The 18,461-nt window shown below is 48.1% G+C and overlaps 1 protein-coding gene across 2 annotated transcripts in view; it reads left to right on the forward strand.

Moving 5' to 3' along the window:
- Positions 1-1,397: 1,397 nt before the first annotated feature.
- The window catches only part of ADORA2A (adenosine A2a receptor), a 28,420-nt gene continuing 11,356 nt past the window's right edge, over positions 1,398-18,461 (forward strand). The window contains exons 1-2 of one of the 2 annotated variants that reach the window (XM_032199269.1): positions 1,398-1,454; positions 16,332-17,199. In XM_032199269.1, coding sequence (XP_032055160.1) covers positions 16,850-17,199 — 350 coding nt within the window. In that variant the 5' untranslated portion in view covers positions 1,398-1,454; positions 16,332-16,849. Of the gene's footprint in view, positions 1,455-2,307; positions 2,388-16,331; positions 17,200-18,461 lie in introns of those variants that run through there. The other variant, XM_032199268.1, reaches the window with a different exon arrangement.

Here is an 18,461-nt window from a genome sequence, read left to right on the forward strand (position 1 = left end):
CTGTGGAAAACACTACCTCTTGTGCAGGGCAAGAGGGAGGCCGTTATGGGAACAGTACCTGTTTCTAGTGTCTGCATTTTCCAAAAAGCTCTGGCAAGCTTCATGTAGGCAGGCAGCATTTCTAAATTTATCAATATTGCAGTATGTTTTGATGAGGCTCCTAAATTTCTCATAATCTCCCCCGTTGTTTTTTTTTTTTCTTGAACTGGTTTGTCAGTATATATGGTTCTTAAAATCACTTTGTTATTTCATGGTGCTCCAGCCTTTTCCTGTTATTTCTGTAATTCACAGCTGTATGGCTGAGGCAGCCCGTGTGCCAGCCTGCCTTTCTGTCCAGGAGGAGAGTGGAGAAGATAGCATGGGTGCCTGATCCTGCTGCCAGCAATAAATCTTTGATGCTTCGAGGCTCACGGGTTTTGAGGTTGGTGCTGAAGTGGCTTGTACCAGGTTTGCTGTTTTTTCTACTGTGTTGATGCACCAAAAAAAGCTTGGTGCAAGCATCTAGCTGTAGCTGTCCCCTGCTCAGAGAAGTCTGGGCTGGCCGTTGTGGAAATGAACCTGGTTTGCAAAGGCTGGGGTCTGCTGTGGTGTCTGTGGAGTCACGCTAGTGGGTTTTCCTGTTTGTAAAGTCAAACCGACAGGGACAATGTGGATAAATTGCTCACTAGGATGCAAAATTAAAAAACAGAAATAAAAGGAAACTTAGAAGATGCCTGCAAAGAGCAGTGGGTGCAAATTCTTGAGAGGTTCTCTCCAAGCTTCAGAGTGGCTGAGAGCTGAGCAACGGCTGGCTGGGGCAGAGCAGGGGTGCTGGGGGAGACATGCGGCCCGACAGGCACTGCTGTGGCCTGCGCTGCAGCCTGCCCAGTGGGAAATGTGAAACTTCTGTGAAATATTTAATATCTTTATTGTGAGTTTTTAAACACTTCCAGAGTAGTTAGTGTGTGGGGATCCCCTTTCCCTTCTGCTGGTGGTGATGAGGGGAAGCAGAGACTGGAGGGAGCTGGGAGTTTGTGTGTAACCCTGGGAGCACTGTGTGGTGCCGCCTGGTCCGGCGGTAGGTTTCAGCAGGAGTTCAGCCTAGAAAGACCTGGCTGCTTACAGGGAAAGCCCTCCTCTCCCTGCCCGTCATTACACTCGGCTGTAAGGCTCTAAAAGCCCCTTTTTCTGTCACTCGCAGGTCCCTCAAGCCAAGCCCTGGATCTCCGCAGCCGCTTCGCGGTGCTGCCCCTCCGCCAGGTAACGCCGGGGGCTCTGAGAGGGCTCCGGGGGGGCCCGGCCCGGCTCGGCTCCGCTCCGCCCCGCTCCACCCGCGCCGCCCTCCAGGGGGAGCCGCCGGCTCCCTGCCGCCGGGCTGCCCGCGTCCTGAGGCGGAGGGCGCCGCGGGGCGGGAGCGGGGCAGCGGCCGTGAGGTGCGGAGCGGCGCGGAGCCGGAGCCGGAGCCCCGGGGGCAGGTGGGTGAGGCGGGCCCGGCCCCGCGCTGAGGGGCGGCGGGGGGCGGCTGCCGGGCCCCGGCCGTTGCCGGGAGAGGTTCAACTTCCCCCGCGGCGCCTGAGCGGAGCTCTCCTGCCTCCGCTGCCCACGGGACCGGCGAGATTTGGCTGTAAGTTGCCCCGGCCCGCGTGGGTTTCTTCGGCTCTTCGCGCCTTGCTCGCTCCCAGCTGTCAGTCCCCGCCACACCCCCGCGCCCGGAGCTGTTTGCCCCGCGGCTCTGCCTCCAGACAGCGGGCGCTGGACTTTGTTCGCCTGCACCCAGACCTCCTCCTCCTCCTGCCGGCTCTTCGGCTGCTGTTCGTGCTCGAAAGCAATCAGCTGTGAAACAGCGATTCCCGAGGAGCACCCTGCATCCTGTAAGCTGCTCCGTAGCGTTTATCAAGGGAGATTTCCACGCACTTTGCAATCAGGCGAAAGGGAAAAAGGGCAGGGACTTAGTAGACGGCACTAAACCCGCACGCAGTTTATCCCGCTCCTCGCTTCGCAAGCCCTGACCCTGACTCATCTGTGCCAAGTGACCCAAACAGGTTGGGGGCAGCGGCCCTGCCACCCTGACCGGGTGCTCCCTCAGCGTGGGTGCATGGCGGGGATGTCGGTGGAGCCGCGAGGCCCCGAGGGGCCCGGTGGTGCTGCACTATGGGGAGAGGGCTGCTGAAGGAAAGGGGCATCGGGCTGTGCGGGGCCAGCTGCTGCCAGAACTGCTGGAGGGATGTGCGAGAAGGCTTTCTGCCCCGCGGGACGGGGCTCCTGGGCCCTGCCGGGGTGACCTGTCCTGGCGGAGGTGCCGCAGCTCATCGTGGAGGAGAGCGTCGAGCAGCAGGTGCGCTCCCGGCGTGCGGTGCCTTTGTGGGGACGTTCCTGGGAGGAGACCTTTCTGCGCGTTGTGGTGTGGTGTAAGTGTCGTCCAGAAGCTCCCCGGTTACTTTAATGCTCTTTTATGTCCTGGTGCGGTGTGAGCTTGGGGTAGATCTTGAGTGCAGACGTACTGCTGACTTTGTTGCTAGCTTAAAAATAGTAAAGGTGGCCAAGTACCTTCTCCCAAACTGTTCTGGGCAGAGGGGCCACAGAGGAGAAAGGAAGGGTTAACTTAAGCAACGTGACTCATTTGGCAAATACTAGTTAATAGAATTGCCTTAACTACTTAAAATTATTTTCCTAAGCAGATGGTCAACTATTAGATAACTCTATCTTTGGATGTATTTGTTTTCAGGTTTCTTATCTGACTGGTAAGTCTCAGACCTGTGTAACACAAGAACTGTAGTAATTGATAAATCCATTCTTCTGCATGAGGGAAAGCATGGCCAGCTCCTGCCGTTACAGAGGGACACCCCCCCCAGGCATATTGCCAAAAAGATTAGATAACAACCAACAGGCATATGAGAAATATTTAAATTGAATTAGACCTGTGGAAAAAATACCGTGTTTTGAATTTCCATTTTAAAAAATCAATATAAATGTAATTGTAATCATAAATAGTATGGAAACGAAATCCTGTCTAATGTGGCAAATGGATTAAATTCTAGGAAAGCTATGAACCTCTGAATTTGTAGGGGAAACACATGGGTACAGACTGCAAACATGTATGTGTATATATAAAATAAAAATGACCTATTTCAGGGTACACAAAAAAAAGGCAAGCAGACTCCTTTTTAACGCTGTTCCTGGGACAAGTCTGCAATTTACAGGTGTACATAATCTGTCTCTCTTTCCGTACATATTTTTATATCTAAAAAATGGAATCAGCATGATTCTGTGCCAGATCAGGGGATGTCAGCCCAGTAATGACGTTCTTAGCCTCTGTCCTTCTGACAGTGGGTTCAAAAGCCTCCTACCAGGTCTCCTGTATTTGCATTTCTATTTCTGCTGATATTTTAATAGGATGTCTCCATAAGGGTTGCTGGCACTATTGCTTTTGAATGTAATCAACTTTTGAAAGCTATTCATCTTTTTGTTTAATCTTCAATAGTGGATTTTATGCTGAGCCATGTGGTTAAGCCCTCTTAAGAACCACTGGGAAAAGCTCAGTCCAGCAGGAGGCTTGGAGGGTCAGTTGTAAATCTTCACTCTTCCTTTCAGTTACGTTTCTCTGAAGGGTCTGGGCTGGCTGGCCATGCATGTCCCCTCCGGTCTTGAGCCTGGCATCTTTTCCATCTGGCGTGGATGGAAAACCCCCTACCTTCACCACTTCCTTTCTGCGTGGTAGCTGTAGATTGTGTGATCTCGTCTATACAGGAGGCTTAAGGTTTCACAGATGTTTCGACCAAAACGTTTTCACTGAGCTTCAGCTCTTCGCTTTGGTGTGATGTTTCCACCCACATTTATGCATGTGAAATGGAACGAAGCATGTTGTGGCTAAGCTCTGCCTGAGAGTTCTGCGCAGCTGCGAGAGTGAGGTATTTTTTTCATCCGAAGGCTGGCATTGGCATCTGTCTCTTACTGCACTGCAAAGTTTGTCCTTCGCTTTGAACAGCTCTTGAATTCTCTTCATCCTCTGTGGATGGTAAATAACTCTCTAGGTCCTTCCTTGTGGTATGCTTTCCATCTGAAAATAAAGATGGGCTATTGAAGCTCTTTCTTTTTTCTTCTTCTTTTGTTGTTAGACTGTTAGCTAAAAAACAAGATCTTGATCTGTGATTGAAGGAATCGGGGAGGGTTCTCACGTATCAGTGTAGAGCCAGGCAGCCCCTTTCATCAGGGGTCTGTTACTTAGGACCAGAAAGCTTGGTTTCATCATGGATCACCTTCAGGTTTGACATCTGGAAATAGCATCTGAACAGCCTTGGCAAACTACCTGAATGCAACAGCACTGATTCCTTGCCTCTCTTTTCATTTTAAAAAGGAAGAGAAAGTTGCTTAATGTGATGCTCATGCAGCTGGATTGTGGTTTGGTCCATTAGGAGTAAAGAACCGGCAGCATTTTGCCTCTGGAGGGTAAGTGGATCTGGGCAGATGCACTGAAGGTGGTTTAATCTCTGAAGGCTTCCGTTTCTTCTGTAGAATCAGAAGATGCCTTTCCCCTCACTAAGGTTGCATCTGAGTCAGGAAGAATTATTGGTTGTATTGCACTTTTTTTTTCTAAAGTAAACCTCTGTAGATCGGAATGGCCAGATGGCGCATACAACTCTCAATTATGGAAAATATCCTCAGGAGGTACTTTGAGGTCATCTAATCCATGCCTCTGCCCAAAGGCAGGATCAGCTGTGCTTGTGCCTTTCCTGTGACAGCTCTTTCTCCATCCTGCTCCTTAAGACCTGCGGTGGAGTCTCCACGCTTTCCTGCAATGCAGGACACATCCTGATGTCCAGCTTCAATTTCCTTTGCTGTAACTCATTTGCCCATGGTGGGCAACCCACAGAGGAATCAACAAAGAGAACGTAGAACTCCTTCAGCAAATGCAGGGAGTAGTTAAGTGGCAGTTCGTAAGAGTGTGATCTCTTTCCCTCTTCCACCTGAGTTCTGTAAGGAGCAAACCATACGAAACGTGGCTAGTTTGTGCCTGTATGGCTTGAGGTAGGCAGCAGCGTGGGAGGGATGGGGCAAGTAGGCTGTGCTACATCTCCGGATGGTGGTGTGACTGCAAAGTGAGGATAAAGTTGCTGGGATAAACACACAACGATGAGGTTATGAAAAGAACTGATGAGCCACTGAAGGAATGCTTTGGAAAGTTCAGAGAAGAGCCAAGCACATCAAGATGGCTTCTGTAAAACATCTGTGTTCAGGGTGATCGCTGGTGTTAGGCAAAAGTGTTAACAAAGCTTTGGCACGTGTTTGAGCACAAGCGTTGTCCCTTCCTGTTCAGGACACCCGGGGTTTAATTCAGTGCTTTAAGCAGACATCAGTGCTGTGTGTGGCATCCCAGTGGGGCTGGCAGAGAATAGGATAGTACCTGAGGGAGACACGTGCCTTTCTGAAGTGATGGCAGAGGCTCTGGTGATGGTTTGGAGCACTTTAGATGTCCCTATCCACTTACATTTAAGCAACCAGCTCAAACCCCATCACTTTATTTTGACTTGCTTTGGAGAACGGTTGCTTTTCTGTCATTGGGCCTATTAGTTGACTAAATAAGAAGAGAAAAAAAAAGAATAAAATACAACAAATCGTACAGAAATTATATCCAAATGCCATCACAAAAGATATACAAGAGCAGGAGTGCTGGAACCTCCCTGCTCTCAAAGCAGCAGTAAATCCAGTGCCAGGAAGGCCAGGCTTGAAACTTTGTTTTGAGGCTATTGCTAGTGTTATTTTTAATTTTACTTATCTCTATATGTTTTGAAAAGTTACACATTTCAAGTCCAAATAAAATAAGTAATTTGCTACAACTACAGCAGTGGAAGGCAGGATTTGAAAAGAAATGACAGCTACAAGATGGATCGTGTTTATCTTCGATGATAGGTCAGAGGTTGCATGCAGCAGGCTTATCACTGTCTGACAGGTAACAAGATAAAGGCCAGGTGTTACATGGGGATGTGGAAAGACCTAAAAACAGGAATACTGAATACTTTCCACTGCATTTTTAGGGAACATTTGCAAACAATGCATCTGAGACAATGGAGGAGTTAGCGGGGGGTGAAACTTCTTGCAGAGATGGTTTGAGCCAGGGACAGGGGGAGGGAAAGGCTCTCTTGTACAGAGGATGAGGGAATCTTCCTGTCCCTTGCTGCTTCAAGGAGAGGAAAGGGGGGTTTTCCTGCAGCTTTGGAGACGTGACGAATGACATGCTGGGCTTCTGTCTGTACGTCGATTAGCATTTGTGATTACACTCAGATCCAGGGTGGAAGGCACTCAGCCGTTCTCAGGAGGCCTCCGGTGCTTGCAGATTGGGGCTCTTTTATCTGCCAGCCAGCCGAGATAGAGCGCTCCCTGCCTCCTGTCACAGGGACACGTGTGGATCCTTCTTCAGCAGCTCCTCAAGGAGGGCAGGAGAGGGATCTGATCGTTCGCTCAGCTGAGCCCGAGCCAGCGCCAGCTGGGGGTCATGTCTGCATACCTCTCTGCACCAGAGTCCTTGTGCATCTGAGTGAGTAATGTTGTTGAACACAGGGAAGTGTAATTTGGTGTCATTTTGCTGTTTTAATGCATCTTTTTGTGGGTGTGAAGTTTGCACTGTTTTTCCTGTTAGAAGTAGTTTCTTTCCTTGTTTAGTATTCAGATCTCAATGTCTCTGCCATTCTTCTCCTGCTCTTGCTTCTTTGAGGTTATTTTGGCTCGGTTTTACAAAGCCTCCTCTCGCTTCTTATCTCCTTTTCATTTTCTTACGAGGGGAGCCGAAGTGTTTCTGTTCTCCTCGTCTGTTCTGTTGTGTGCCCAGTTATCCACATCTCCCTTCTCACACCAACAAAGTCCTCTACACACCGACCTGACGTTTTGGTTGCTGAGGTTCCCCCAGAATAGGATTGCCAGATCCTGGTATGAATCAGTTGTTAAGGTTAAGGAGTTAAGGGAAGTAGGCTGTTAAGTATCGTATTTCGTGTTGATAACAGCTTTGGTTTCAGTATTAGATCCATATACCTGGGCACAGGCTGGCATTTTCCATAGGAAACATTTCCCAGGATAAAAGACAGCTAAGTGTGTGGTTGTTTAATACGATCTTCAGAAGAAAGACACGTGGTTGAAATTGATTTGAATAATTACAGTTTCCACATACGTCCAATCCACAGGTCAGTGCCCAGGTTCAATGGGATGATGGAAAATAACATCAGACTGTCTTGGGCAGGCACCAGCACCATTACAGTTCCTGGAGCATGTGCAGGGAAGCACACTGACTTTTTTAAAGTTAGTTAAGTCTTCTACAGCTTTGGTTTTGGGGAGAAATGACCTGTGCTAAGGGCTGCCTGGTCGGGGGTTCTTTAAAATACCCCGATGCCAAAAAGTGCTTTTCTCTCAGAAATCCGGCCTCTTTAGCTGGATCTGTTAAGAGTTGAGATACCTGACTTTGTCAGCTTGCTTAAATGCTGATCCAAACTGTGCTGGAGCATTATGATGCATAAGGGTTGTAACATGGGTAGACCTAGAAGATTGAGGGGGATTCTTTTTTCTGGAACATCTGCATGGTGCCCGCTCTTCAGGATACAAGAAGGTAAGAAGCTGTTTGTGGGCTGAAGACTGGAAGAGGACTCCTTGATGGTTTTTGTTGTTTTGCCTGCCCCTCTCTTGAAGGGAGATCTTCCTTTTACTCTGTGTAGCCACCATACAGCTGCGCTGTGTGATTTCAGCAAGCAAGAGCTGGACACAGTCCTCTTGAGAGACTAAAAGTCTGGGGGCGCCTGCTCTGGGTGCCTCCCTGGCTTCCATCTTGGCTTGACTCACATCTTCTGCATTTGAAGTCAAACGCTGCTGTTCCTTTTCTGGTCTGTCCTGGTTCAGCTATTGTGATGGTGGTTATTGGTTCCTTTACAGCTGGTGCTTTTTATTGTCTCTTATTATGCAGAAACTGTAAAATCTCTTCTCAGGGGAGAGAGGGACCACTTCTCAAGTGCGGTAGAGCTGTTTGTATTGTAATAGGCTACTTGCTGCTGGTCGTCTTTCAGCTTCCTGTAGACAAGCGTGCTTGCTCATAAACAAGCTACCAAGCTGCTCAGCCCAGTAAAATGTTTTATAAAGTGATTTATGAATAGCTACTGGTTCTCCAGTGCGCTGGTTTGATGTAGACAGAAAGAAATTGTAGAAATGTCATTTTGCACAGCAGTGCATGCTCTCTCCACCAGAACTGGGTGTCTCTGGCCCAAGCAGTTGGAGAAGGAAGCAAGCAGAAGCAGCAGGCTGTTACTTGCCAGCGGATGTGCTTTTACCACAGCACAAGGACTTAGGAAATGAAGGAAGGGCTTTGTCAGGGTTCTCAGAGCATCAGCTAAACGCTGAGACTTTAGGATCAATAAGCAGCAACACTGGAGAGTTCTTCCTAAATTGAATTATAATCAAGGATTTCGGGGGGGGGGGGGGGGGGGGGGAAACAGCTCGCTTTGAGGAGTACCTCTAGAAGGGCCTGTTGTATTGCTGGGGCTGACTGATAGTGAAAATGCAAGTCATTTTGCAGGAGTGACAGAAGTGTGGTGCAAGTCACAGCAAACAGAAGAGGGAGGGACAAGGAGAGCACGTGGCCTTGAGACCTCGTCAGAGCATCAACTCCTCCTTACCCACAGAGGTTGGCAGAGTCCTAAAAGGTCTTGAATAGCTTTGTGACCGTGAGGCAGAAACACTAAGGGGTTGGGGAGGTGTGACACAGAGCAAACAGGGATTAGCAAGGCAGGGTAAGTACATTAAAAAGGAAGGGGGGGGGAAAGAAGAGTAGCTGGAACCAAACTAAGTAGGCAGAAAATTTGTCATTTGTCTGGATTTGGGGATGAACACACAACACCAGCATCATCAGTTTAAATGTTTTTTTCAGTGGTAGCTGGTTGATGAGCTGAGGTGAAGCAAGCAGGCTGAAGCGTGCTGGTGCACAGCCTGCGTGTGCGAGGGTCCAGGGCACACCCCAGGGCACGGGAGGGAGCAGGGAGCCTGTATCAGCCAAAACCCAGCCGATACGGGGTTGCAGGGCACGAGGAGTGCACGTGTGATCCCTCTGATGGAGCCAGCAGCGAGCAGCCCTCCTAGCAGAAGTGGAGGTCAGTGGGGCTGGGGGAGCTCTGGGGGTGCTGGGGCACGCACCACGGCCGTTTCTGTGGGGCACGGGCTGAGTGCTGCCGCTGTGTCACGGCTCAAAACGATAAGAGAAGGGAGCGAGCCGGGAGGAAGGATGTGATGGGCTGTGTGAGCAACCCAACGGAGGCTGGGCTGCTTTTTGTGCTCTGGGTAGATGAGTCAAACCACCTGGGTGGGAACGGAGCTTCCTGGTGGGTCCTCAGCTATAACCCTTGCTCCGAGGGGTCAGTGAATGAGCCACAGATGAGAGAGCTTTGCTTTGGCTCGGAGGTAGGTAGGGTTTGCTCATCTCCGTTCGTAGCGTGCGGTGCCTTTATTAGGATCGGAAAGGACAGCTGGGGAGTCGTTTTCAGCCACATAAAGGGGAGATGGAAAGAGCTTTATTCCTTCTAGGGTGGAAGGCAGGATGTTGGCTGACGTGGTACGGCAGCAGTCCCTGCGCTGTGGTGGGGTTGTTTTAGGGGGCAGAGCCTGGGCAAACGCCACTTGCAACCTGCACAGGGGCAGAGCCCACAGGGAGCAAGGGGGGCTCGCGAGGCCTGGCGGGGAGCAAGCCTGTCGTTAGGGAAGGCAAATAGGACTCGGGAGCTGGATAAAAATACAGCAAAATCAACAGATGTACCTAATTCGGAACTGCCTGTCTGGAAACTTCATACAAAAATGAGAGATGAAGTCACATCTGGAGAGAAGTCTACTGAATTATTTTAAAGTATACCAGAATGGATGCATTAGCAATATGACAAATATTTTCGGAGCAAATTCCTCCCTGGCCTCTATTCCTCAGTGGGTCACCTCTTCTTGAAATCCTGTTTCCTCATTTCTCTTATTTTGTTCTTGAAGGAAATGCTCTGTATGTGTGAACACAGCTGGTTTTGGTGGGGCTGTGGGGAGGCAAAATTTGCTTTTGAGTTCTTTCCTCACACAGGAAAAGAAAAATGGATCCTCAGAGACATTGTGGGTGATATTGGCAGTAGTAACTTGTTTCTGGCCAAGGTTGGTTGTTTTAATTATGCTTTTTTACATGTCTGTTTTATGAAAGTTTACTTGAGTGCTTTATTTATTTATTTATTTTGGAAATGCCACTGTAGGTAAATTAGCATCACCAATCCTGGATGCAAGTGGAAAAAAAAAATCCACCATGTTTCTGTGCCTTTTGGGGGGATGTCATGGTGCCTGCTGCCCAGTAAGGCTTTATTCTAGTGGACACAGGAGAGTCTTTTGCCTTTGTTTGTTTGTTTGATCTGGCTTATTTAACTGCTGGTCATTCAGCCTTACTTAGTTTTGCCCTCCCTGGCTTTTTGTGACCATTAGAATGGGAATAATTAATGTGAGTTTTTTTTTTCCCTGCTTGCTTTTAAACATTTATAACATCCACTTAGGAAAAAGTAATGGTCAAATGTGTTCTGCTCCAGTCTTCCCTTCCGCTACTGCAATAAAAATTAATCCACTCCTAGCACTTGGAGGGCAGGAGGCGAAGCTGAAGCACTGGTTTCAGATTAGCCATTTTTGTTAGCCAGCTCATCAGCATTATGACCTTTGCTCATTGTTCAGTGGGGTTTTCTTCCTGGGCTATTTTGTTTTGTGATTTTATATTGGTAATAAACAGGTAGAGGAGAGACACACGACAGGCTTGAAGGGTATGATTGCTTACAGGTTTTGTAGCTGTCACAGGTGCAGTAGCATGGGTGTATCCAGTAATCCTCTCGTCAATAAAAACTTTGCACCCAAATTCACTGTGCTTGTTGGTGCGAGTTCAGGCTCCCTTTTGGGCCTGAACTGTAACAGAGGGGGAACCAGAAGAAGAAATGTTGTCTCTCTTCCCCATCTGGGGCAGTATAGATCTGAAAAAACATTTCTTTTGTCTTTCACAAGTATGTGAAGTGCAACTTCTAAGTCTTGGAGGGCTGCTGTTTTCCTGTAAGATGGGATTAGACTGAGTTCAGCAAAGCTGAAGCCTCCATTTTGTTCAGTATTTCTGCAGAATTTGCAAAGCTGTTCCGTTGCCCTGTTGTAGGGTTTACATCGGAGGAAGACTTCACTCCCCAAAGGAAGACAAGCTCTGCACTTCCAAAGGTACTTGGCCCTGCATTTTTCCTCAGTCAGAGCATCAGTAACTTATAATATTTTGGGTGAAGTCTGAAATTATGCTCAGCAAGCGTAAGACTAAGGGATAGAACAAGGAATTTTGGTCATTGCTGTGATCTGCCCTTGTGTGGGCGTCCCTCAGGCAGGTGTGCCAGGACACTGGGTGGCTCTAACTCCAGGGAAGCCTGAGGGAAACTGCAAGTGCTCCAGGTATCTGAAAACCAAGAGCATGGAGTGATGATAATTTTGCCTGCTTTGTTTCACTTGTATTCTTTGTTAACAAAGAACAGTCTAGAGGGAAATAGTCTATTATTAATATTTAATTTCCTCCTATTACTGAAAGCAGATGACCTAAAGGTCATGTAGCCAGCAGCCAATAATCAAGCGAATAGGGAAACCAGAAAAATTGTGTCATGGTTAGAAGGGTGATGCCTCCATCCTGCCCCCTTTCCTGCCTCACGCCGTCACGTCCCTCCATCCTTCAGTAGGGCAGGGAGGCAGAAAGGCTGCTCTCCAACAGCTCCCAGCACACCGGGCTCATGCGACCAGTTAGGGTTATGGGGAAGCTTCTCTGAACTATAAAATACCAAACTTCAGAAAGCAAACCAGGAGGCAATGCTGGAAAGCGTCGTTGCTGCCATTCATGTTGTTCTCCCCTGAAGGACAGCTGTTTTCACTGTTTGCAGTGAGCTTTTTGTGTAGTGCCTATGTGCACATTGACTTGTTTATTGTGACTCGATCCTCTGAAGAAATGGGGAGAGGCAAGGTTTCTTGGAAACCTGGATTGAAAAGATAGTGAGATCCTCTTTGAGCTGAAGGGCTTTGAGAGCATAAAAGCTGACAAGCATCTCCCCCTCCAGGCTTTGGAAAGTAGGAAACGATGTAGCAGCACTACTTCTCTGCTTGCAGCCACGTGTGAATGCAAGGATTTTCCCTAAGGGAGCTAGGTAATCTGTACGTGGCTGGTACCTGGGAAGGGTCATGTTGTCAGGAGATGTAGATTGTGATCTGTGGAATGGGGCTTGGTGAAGACTCCCCCGTGGCCTCCCGAGCTGCCTGCTGTGCTGCTGCCTTGCTCGCCCCATCCTGAAGCAGACGAGGAGAAACCAATCCTTTCTGGAGGCTGGGGACACTGCCGCCTGCCACCTGCATGCCCATAGATGTCTTGAGTGCCTTGCGGACTGTTGTACCCCAGGAGATTTTGCTAATATGTAAGAATAGCTGTCAAACTGTGTCACAGACGTGTCATGTGTCTGGCACGTGGTGTGGAGGGTGCGTCGTCTTCCCAGCATGAAGCCAAAGCTGAGGTGCCTGAGCTCAGCCTGAAGAGGCCAAGTGCTGGGAAGGAGTTTGTTCGAGGTGGGTGGTTGGGAGCAAGCAGTGGCCAAAGGCTCACCTTGATCTTTTGGTGCTCAGGAGAGTGAAGGGGCAACACCTTTGTCCAAAGCCAACTGGAGATGCCAAACAAAAGCTTGCTTGGTCTCCAGTGCTGAATTGCTCCATGGGAACACGCTGTTCAGATGCTTTATTGAATTTTCAAGGAGCAGTTTTTCACTGAGGCTGAAATATGGGAGAGAACAGAGTGTTCCAAGTCACTAAAAATGAACAGAGCAACAGCTTTACAGGTTCGTGAGTGGCAAGAAAGGCTTATTTAATAATGGGGAGAAAGCCGGAACATAGCCCAAGGTATCAAGGAAGAATTAATCCAATTAACAAAACAAAACATGAGCTTGAGAAGAAATACTAATTGTAGCTGTCCAGCATGTTGTGTGATACAGGTTATTCTTCTGAAGTTTCAGGAGGCTTGCCATATTGATCCCTGAAGGGCCTGAGCTGTTAAATATACACTTCCCCAGTGAGTAAAACAAGTTGTTAATTAATTTTGTATTGTCAGACCTGGTTGCTGAGCCTTTGGGTCGTGCATGAAGTAGATGATTCTACAATAAATTCTGTATTGCCTCTGGGTATGTCTTCTTTTCTAGGTGGTCTGCATTTCATTTTGTCTCTGTGCAGTAAATTTCTAGTCATACACACAGAAAGAGTGGACCTGTACTTGTTTAAAAGCAAGTGGCAAATGTGTCTGCAATTTGAGTCTCATCACGTTGGGTAAAGGCTGCAGCAGGCTGACATAGCGAGAGGTGAATAAAACGAGAGGGAAGCTTGGGCCAAATATGGGAACCTCGTGGGTGGTGACACCTTCTGTAAGCAGCGAGTGAGGCCCCTGATGTGCTGCGTTGGGTGGCTGATAATAATAATTCCTGCTTCTAACAGCAGTTGCTTCTGCAGAAGCTCTGGCGCTGAAGTGAAGCGGACACAAAATGTTGTTCGGTCGTGGCTGGGACACCTGCTCAGCTCTGGTCATTTCTCTTCTGAGATGTGCTGGCTCTGCAGAACTCTTAAGTGTTTTCCAGCCCATCTGGGAGCAGAGTGGGGTGGAAGGACATGTTGTCCTCTTCTGGGCATAACATCTCACAGCTTGCCTCGGGATAAATGGCCAGAGCTGGGGCTCAACTGTCAGGCCACTGTTTGTGAAGGGGGATGGGAAATGGGACCAAACAAATTCAAAGCTGTATTAAAAAGTTAAAATCAGGCCATGAAGCACACAGTTGAAGGAGAAGGTTAAAAACTGCAGTGCTAGAGAACAGTTTGTGATGTGGTCATCAAATTTCATATTCCAGCATTGTGCTTTTTCAGGTTATGTGGAGAGCTGTCAGTAATTCAGCTTCCTCTTTGTGCTGAATGATTGCCATGAGGGGGACCTCTGCTGTGTAGGTTTGCTGCTTCACTCCATGTCCTGTTGGAAAACATGTTTGAGATGAGCCAGTGAAAGAGTCAGGTTAAACAAAATGGGAGCCCGAACCAGTTAGAGCCTTCATCTGACGGATGTGCACAGTGTTTCTCTTACGGACTTGTTTTTCCCCACTGCTTCCCTTGTTTGTTTTTTTGTCTCCTGCCACCTTTTTCCTGCCTTCTCCCCCACCAGCCCCTTTCTTGCTCTTGCACACGAAGCGTTGTAGTTTAGCTTTCATCTTGCCCTTTGTTTTCTTTCCCTCACAATTTTCGTTGTCTCTATCTGATATTAACTCAAATCTCCTTCTCTGGAAGTCGGGCTGGGGAGTTTTCATTATTGCTGCCTTGAAACAAACCTATTGGGATTTGAAATGGACAATCAGATGCTACAGAAGTGATGTAGGAGCACATCGCTGACATCCCTGGAATTTCAGAAGGTAGAAACAAGGAAACAATCTATGGGAGGTCAGTGACAAACAGGGTTTTTGCTAAAAAGATAATGTAGAGACTTGTTTTTTTTTTGTTGTTGTTCTTTAGAAAAGATTAAATGGATGATCATTATCTCCCTCTTAATAGCTATATCACAAACTAATCTGTTCTGTTCATTTCTTCCACACAAACCAAACAAAACACATACAGAAGATTGCTGAAGGTGGAGAGAAGCTAGGTTTTTGAAACACATCCAAACCACCAAGAGCCATTCACTTTCCTTTCAAATGCAGCATTAGCAATAGAGCTCTAAATCAATGAAAGGTCTAAAATTAGATTATATGCCTGAGATCAGATGTGAATCACGAGTTAATCATATTTTCATTTATTATCGCTGTCTTTACCCTTTTATTTTGTCCTGTGAAATTAGGTTTCTGAATTCAAAACAGTCAACTGTGAAGGCATGAAACTCCACTGGGTTAGACCACAGCAGGTCAGCTATGGATGAGGTACCAAAAAGCTTTCGGTTTGGAGGCGCATGCTGCTTCTGAAACTGAGTTAGTCATTTTTCAGTTAGTGCAATGTCTCTCTCTCCCAACCCTGGTGTTTCAGGTTGCTGTTCTCTTAAATTAGTGAGAAAATATTTCTACTAAAGTCTGCTAAACGAGGTTTAAAACCCGCTCTGGAATGACAGGATAAGACAGCAAACAACTCTCTTGACTGTGCAACAAAGCTCAGGGCACTGTATTCTCTTGCTATATTTTTACCTGAGACTGGGGTGAAACACACCTGAAAGCAGAGACGCGAGGTGACCCACAAGATCAGTGTGCAAATGAGGCACATGCACATGGAGACGATGTGTATCTGTTCTTGTGAAATGGCAGCTGGAGGGATTGGATTTCCCTGCAGACGGCACCACGTTGAGTCCAGGTTTGTGTGTATGATGCAGGAACATGAACGTGTGCTCCAGGAGATGCTGGTGGCGTTGTGCCTGTGTGTGTCTTTCTGGGAGGGGTACGTCTTGGGTGTGTTTCTGGCTGGTTGTAGTCAAAGAATCAAGCCGACCTTATCTATAAAGTGTATCAGAATGTGAGGATGCAAAAAAATGTTATGTATAATAGAGGCATAGCAAATAAAATGGCTTGCCTGTAGGGTAAATGTTTATGTGAGCAAAAAGATGGTGTTGCAGGAGAGGAACCTAAAGAGACGCTTGTAAAGGGTGTCTGTTCTCAGCAGGAGAGTACTGATAAGTACTCTCTGGGGTGCCTTGAACTATTTATTTTCCCTGCTGCTGATTGTGTTTCAGTATCTGTGGACTTGGAGGAAAAAGCAGGTACAAGAACAGGGTGAACACATGCCAGCAGCATCATCTCCTTGTAAATGAATAAATGTTCGTGTCATCGCAGAGCAGCATATTTGTGCAGCATGCCTCTGTGGCAAAGTACGTGAGGGTGGGCAGCACGTGATGGCCCAGTGCTGGGTTTGGGACCAGAGGGAGACAGGTGTATGTGAAAAGGCTCCTCCACCTTGCTTCCCTGCAGCCACAGCGCTTGCCAGGGCGTAATTAATGGGGCTCTCATGTTTCAGGGCAGACTAGTGAGCAGCTGCTGAAGTGCCAGCTCAGTTGGTAGCCTCGAAAACAAAACGTCCCTTGTTTCTCATCACCGCTGTGAAACACTGCCTTCCTGAACCTTGGGCCTGGCCCTGCAGCTTTCAGGATAGACAAAATGTGAGACTTTTGCCAATGATGTATTCTTCTAGGTCTGTTTAATATCCGTTATCAATTTAATGTGCCACTTTAATGAGATTTTGCTTTTTCCATCTCCGCCGTGGAGCTGATTACTTAGCGTATGTGGTTTTTGTTTGTTTATTGTTATTATTTTTTTTTTAAGGAAACTACAGAAGAAGTTGAATGTTTGCTTCAGCTGAAGAGAATATTTCCCAAGTCCTGGGCAGAAAAAGGGAAAAAGAGAACCAGAGGATGGTGTGTATGACAGGAAGCCATGACTAGCAGCGTGATTGTCAACAGGAAACAAAAATTCACAGCCGATGTGACGCTGCCATCCAGCACACTTGCTGTGTCGTGTTGCCTGCCGGACTTTGGGGCCTGGGAAGCAGTGTTTGGCTGCGTGAGGTATTCTCCTGTCCATTCATCTGCCGGAGTCTGAATTACTCTACATCTGGTTAATCCACTTGGCTGGAGTTGGCAGGCCCTGTTTTCTTCTCTTTACGCCTGCTCCTGCCAAGATCTTCGGCAGCCATGTGGAGAAAGGTGTGAGGGTGAGCGGCTGGCAGCTGAGCGCTCTTCAGACCCCGGACAGCTTTGAGGTGTCTTGGCTGTTCAGTGCTCTGCAGATATGAACGCTGAGCTTTTCTGGCACGTTCTCACGTTGGCCTGGTCGCTCTCACCATGCTAGTACATGGGAAGGAAGACTTCCTCTCAGACGTAGCTTACATCATCCTGGAACTGGTCATTGCGGTGCTGGCCATCCTGGGCAACATCCTGGTCTGCTGGGCAGTTTATTTGAACAGCAACCTGCAGAACGTCACCAACTACTTCGTGGTGTCCCTGGCAGCTGCTGACATTGCGGTGGGAGTGCTGGCAATCCCCTTTGCCATCACCATCAGCACTGGCTTCTGTGCCTTCTTCTATGGCTGCCTCTTCATTGCCTGCTTCGTCCTGGTCTTGACTCAGAGCTCCATCTTCAGCCTCCTTGCTATCGCCATCGACAGAATCATTGCGATCCGCATACCCCTCAGGTAAGCACGGGATGGGCTGGGAGGCAGAGGGGGGCTCTGTGGCGAGGAACGAGCATCAGTAAAAGCAGCAGATCTGAAGGTGGGCTGAGGAGGGGAAAGTTAAATGAGCAGCATTGCTTTGTCCCTTGTAATTTGGCGGGGGCAGCAAAGCCCATGTTTCTAGGGGCCTACCTTGGTTGCTGGATTTTCTGGTTGTTTCTTTTTCCTGTTATTCCCTGATCTCACGTAGCCCGTGTCCACGGCTTTGCAACGGTGCTGCCTAGGAGCTGCCGTTCCATATTTAGACAGGATTGTGCTATAACCTCAATAACCTGCGCTCTGAGCCACGGCCAACAGCACCGGAAGGATCGCAGTGGGAAAGTGGAGCTAGAACAATACGTGGTGGGGACAGAAAGGGGATTGAGGTCAGCTTGTCTTCTTCCTACTGGGGAGAACAGGGGACTCTGCCTGCAGCTGGTGGAGCAGGCTTGTAGGAGGGTATGGATGGGGATTTTCCCTTTGGGTCCATTAAATGTGAAGGGAGGAGAGGCAGCATGCCATGAAGAAGCTAGCAAGACTTGGACTAACTCCAGCTGCATCTGCACGCAAAGTGTGTGTTAGGCCCAGGCAGGAGCTTGTCCCCACTCCAGCCCTGAAGGTGGTTATTCTGTGCTCTCCACCCTGGAGTTTAAAGGAAGAGAAGCACATTTAAACACTAGAGCTGGAAAGCTGAATAAGACTGGCTGTGACTTGGTGTGCAACCAGGGAGGCTGATGTGGGACAAGGGAAGTTTTGCCGCATGCACAGGGGCTGCTACTCAGCTCAGCCTCCCTAAAGCACTTTGTTGTGATGGGGTATGTCTGCCTGTGGGTGCAGAGCAGCACTACGTGTTGTGGGCTGGGTTTGAATTAAAGGCTTTGTGACAGCACTTGCAAGTTGTTCAGCAAGCTCGAAAGATGCAGAGAGAGCCCCAAGAGAGGCCAGAGCTGGCAGAGCATACAGGAGTCTCCTTCCTTCCTCTCTCGTCCTTAGGAGGATGCAGTGTGCTCTTACAAATGGAGAGACTTGCTTCCTATCCTGCTGAAAAAGAAACATGGCTGCAGAAACAGAACAAATTTCCAATTATTATGCTCTCAGGTTTGAGGTTTTGGATCTCCTCTCTCCTGTCAAGTTTAAATCATGTGTGTCAAGCTGTCCAGTTTGGTTTTGTCTCTTGTGAGTACTTTGGTCATCCAGCACTTAGGCTGATGAACACAGACATCTCATTCAAAAATAGAAAGCAT

The sequence above is a fragment of the Aythya fuligula genome, chromosome 17, assembly GCF_009819795.1.
Source record: "Aythya fuligula isolate bAytFul2 chromosome 17, bAytFul2.pri, whole genome shotgun sequence".
Classification (NCBI taxonomy): domain Eukaryota; kingdom Metazoa; phylum Chordata; class Aves; order Anseriformes; family Anatidae; genus Aythya; species Aythya fuligula.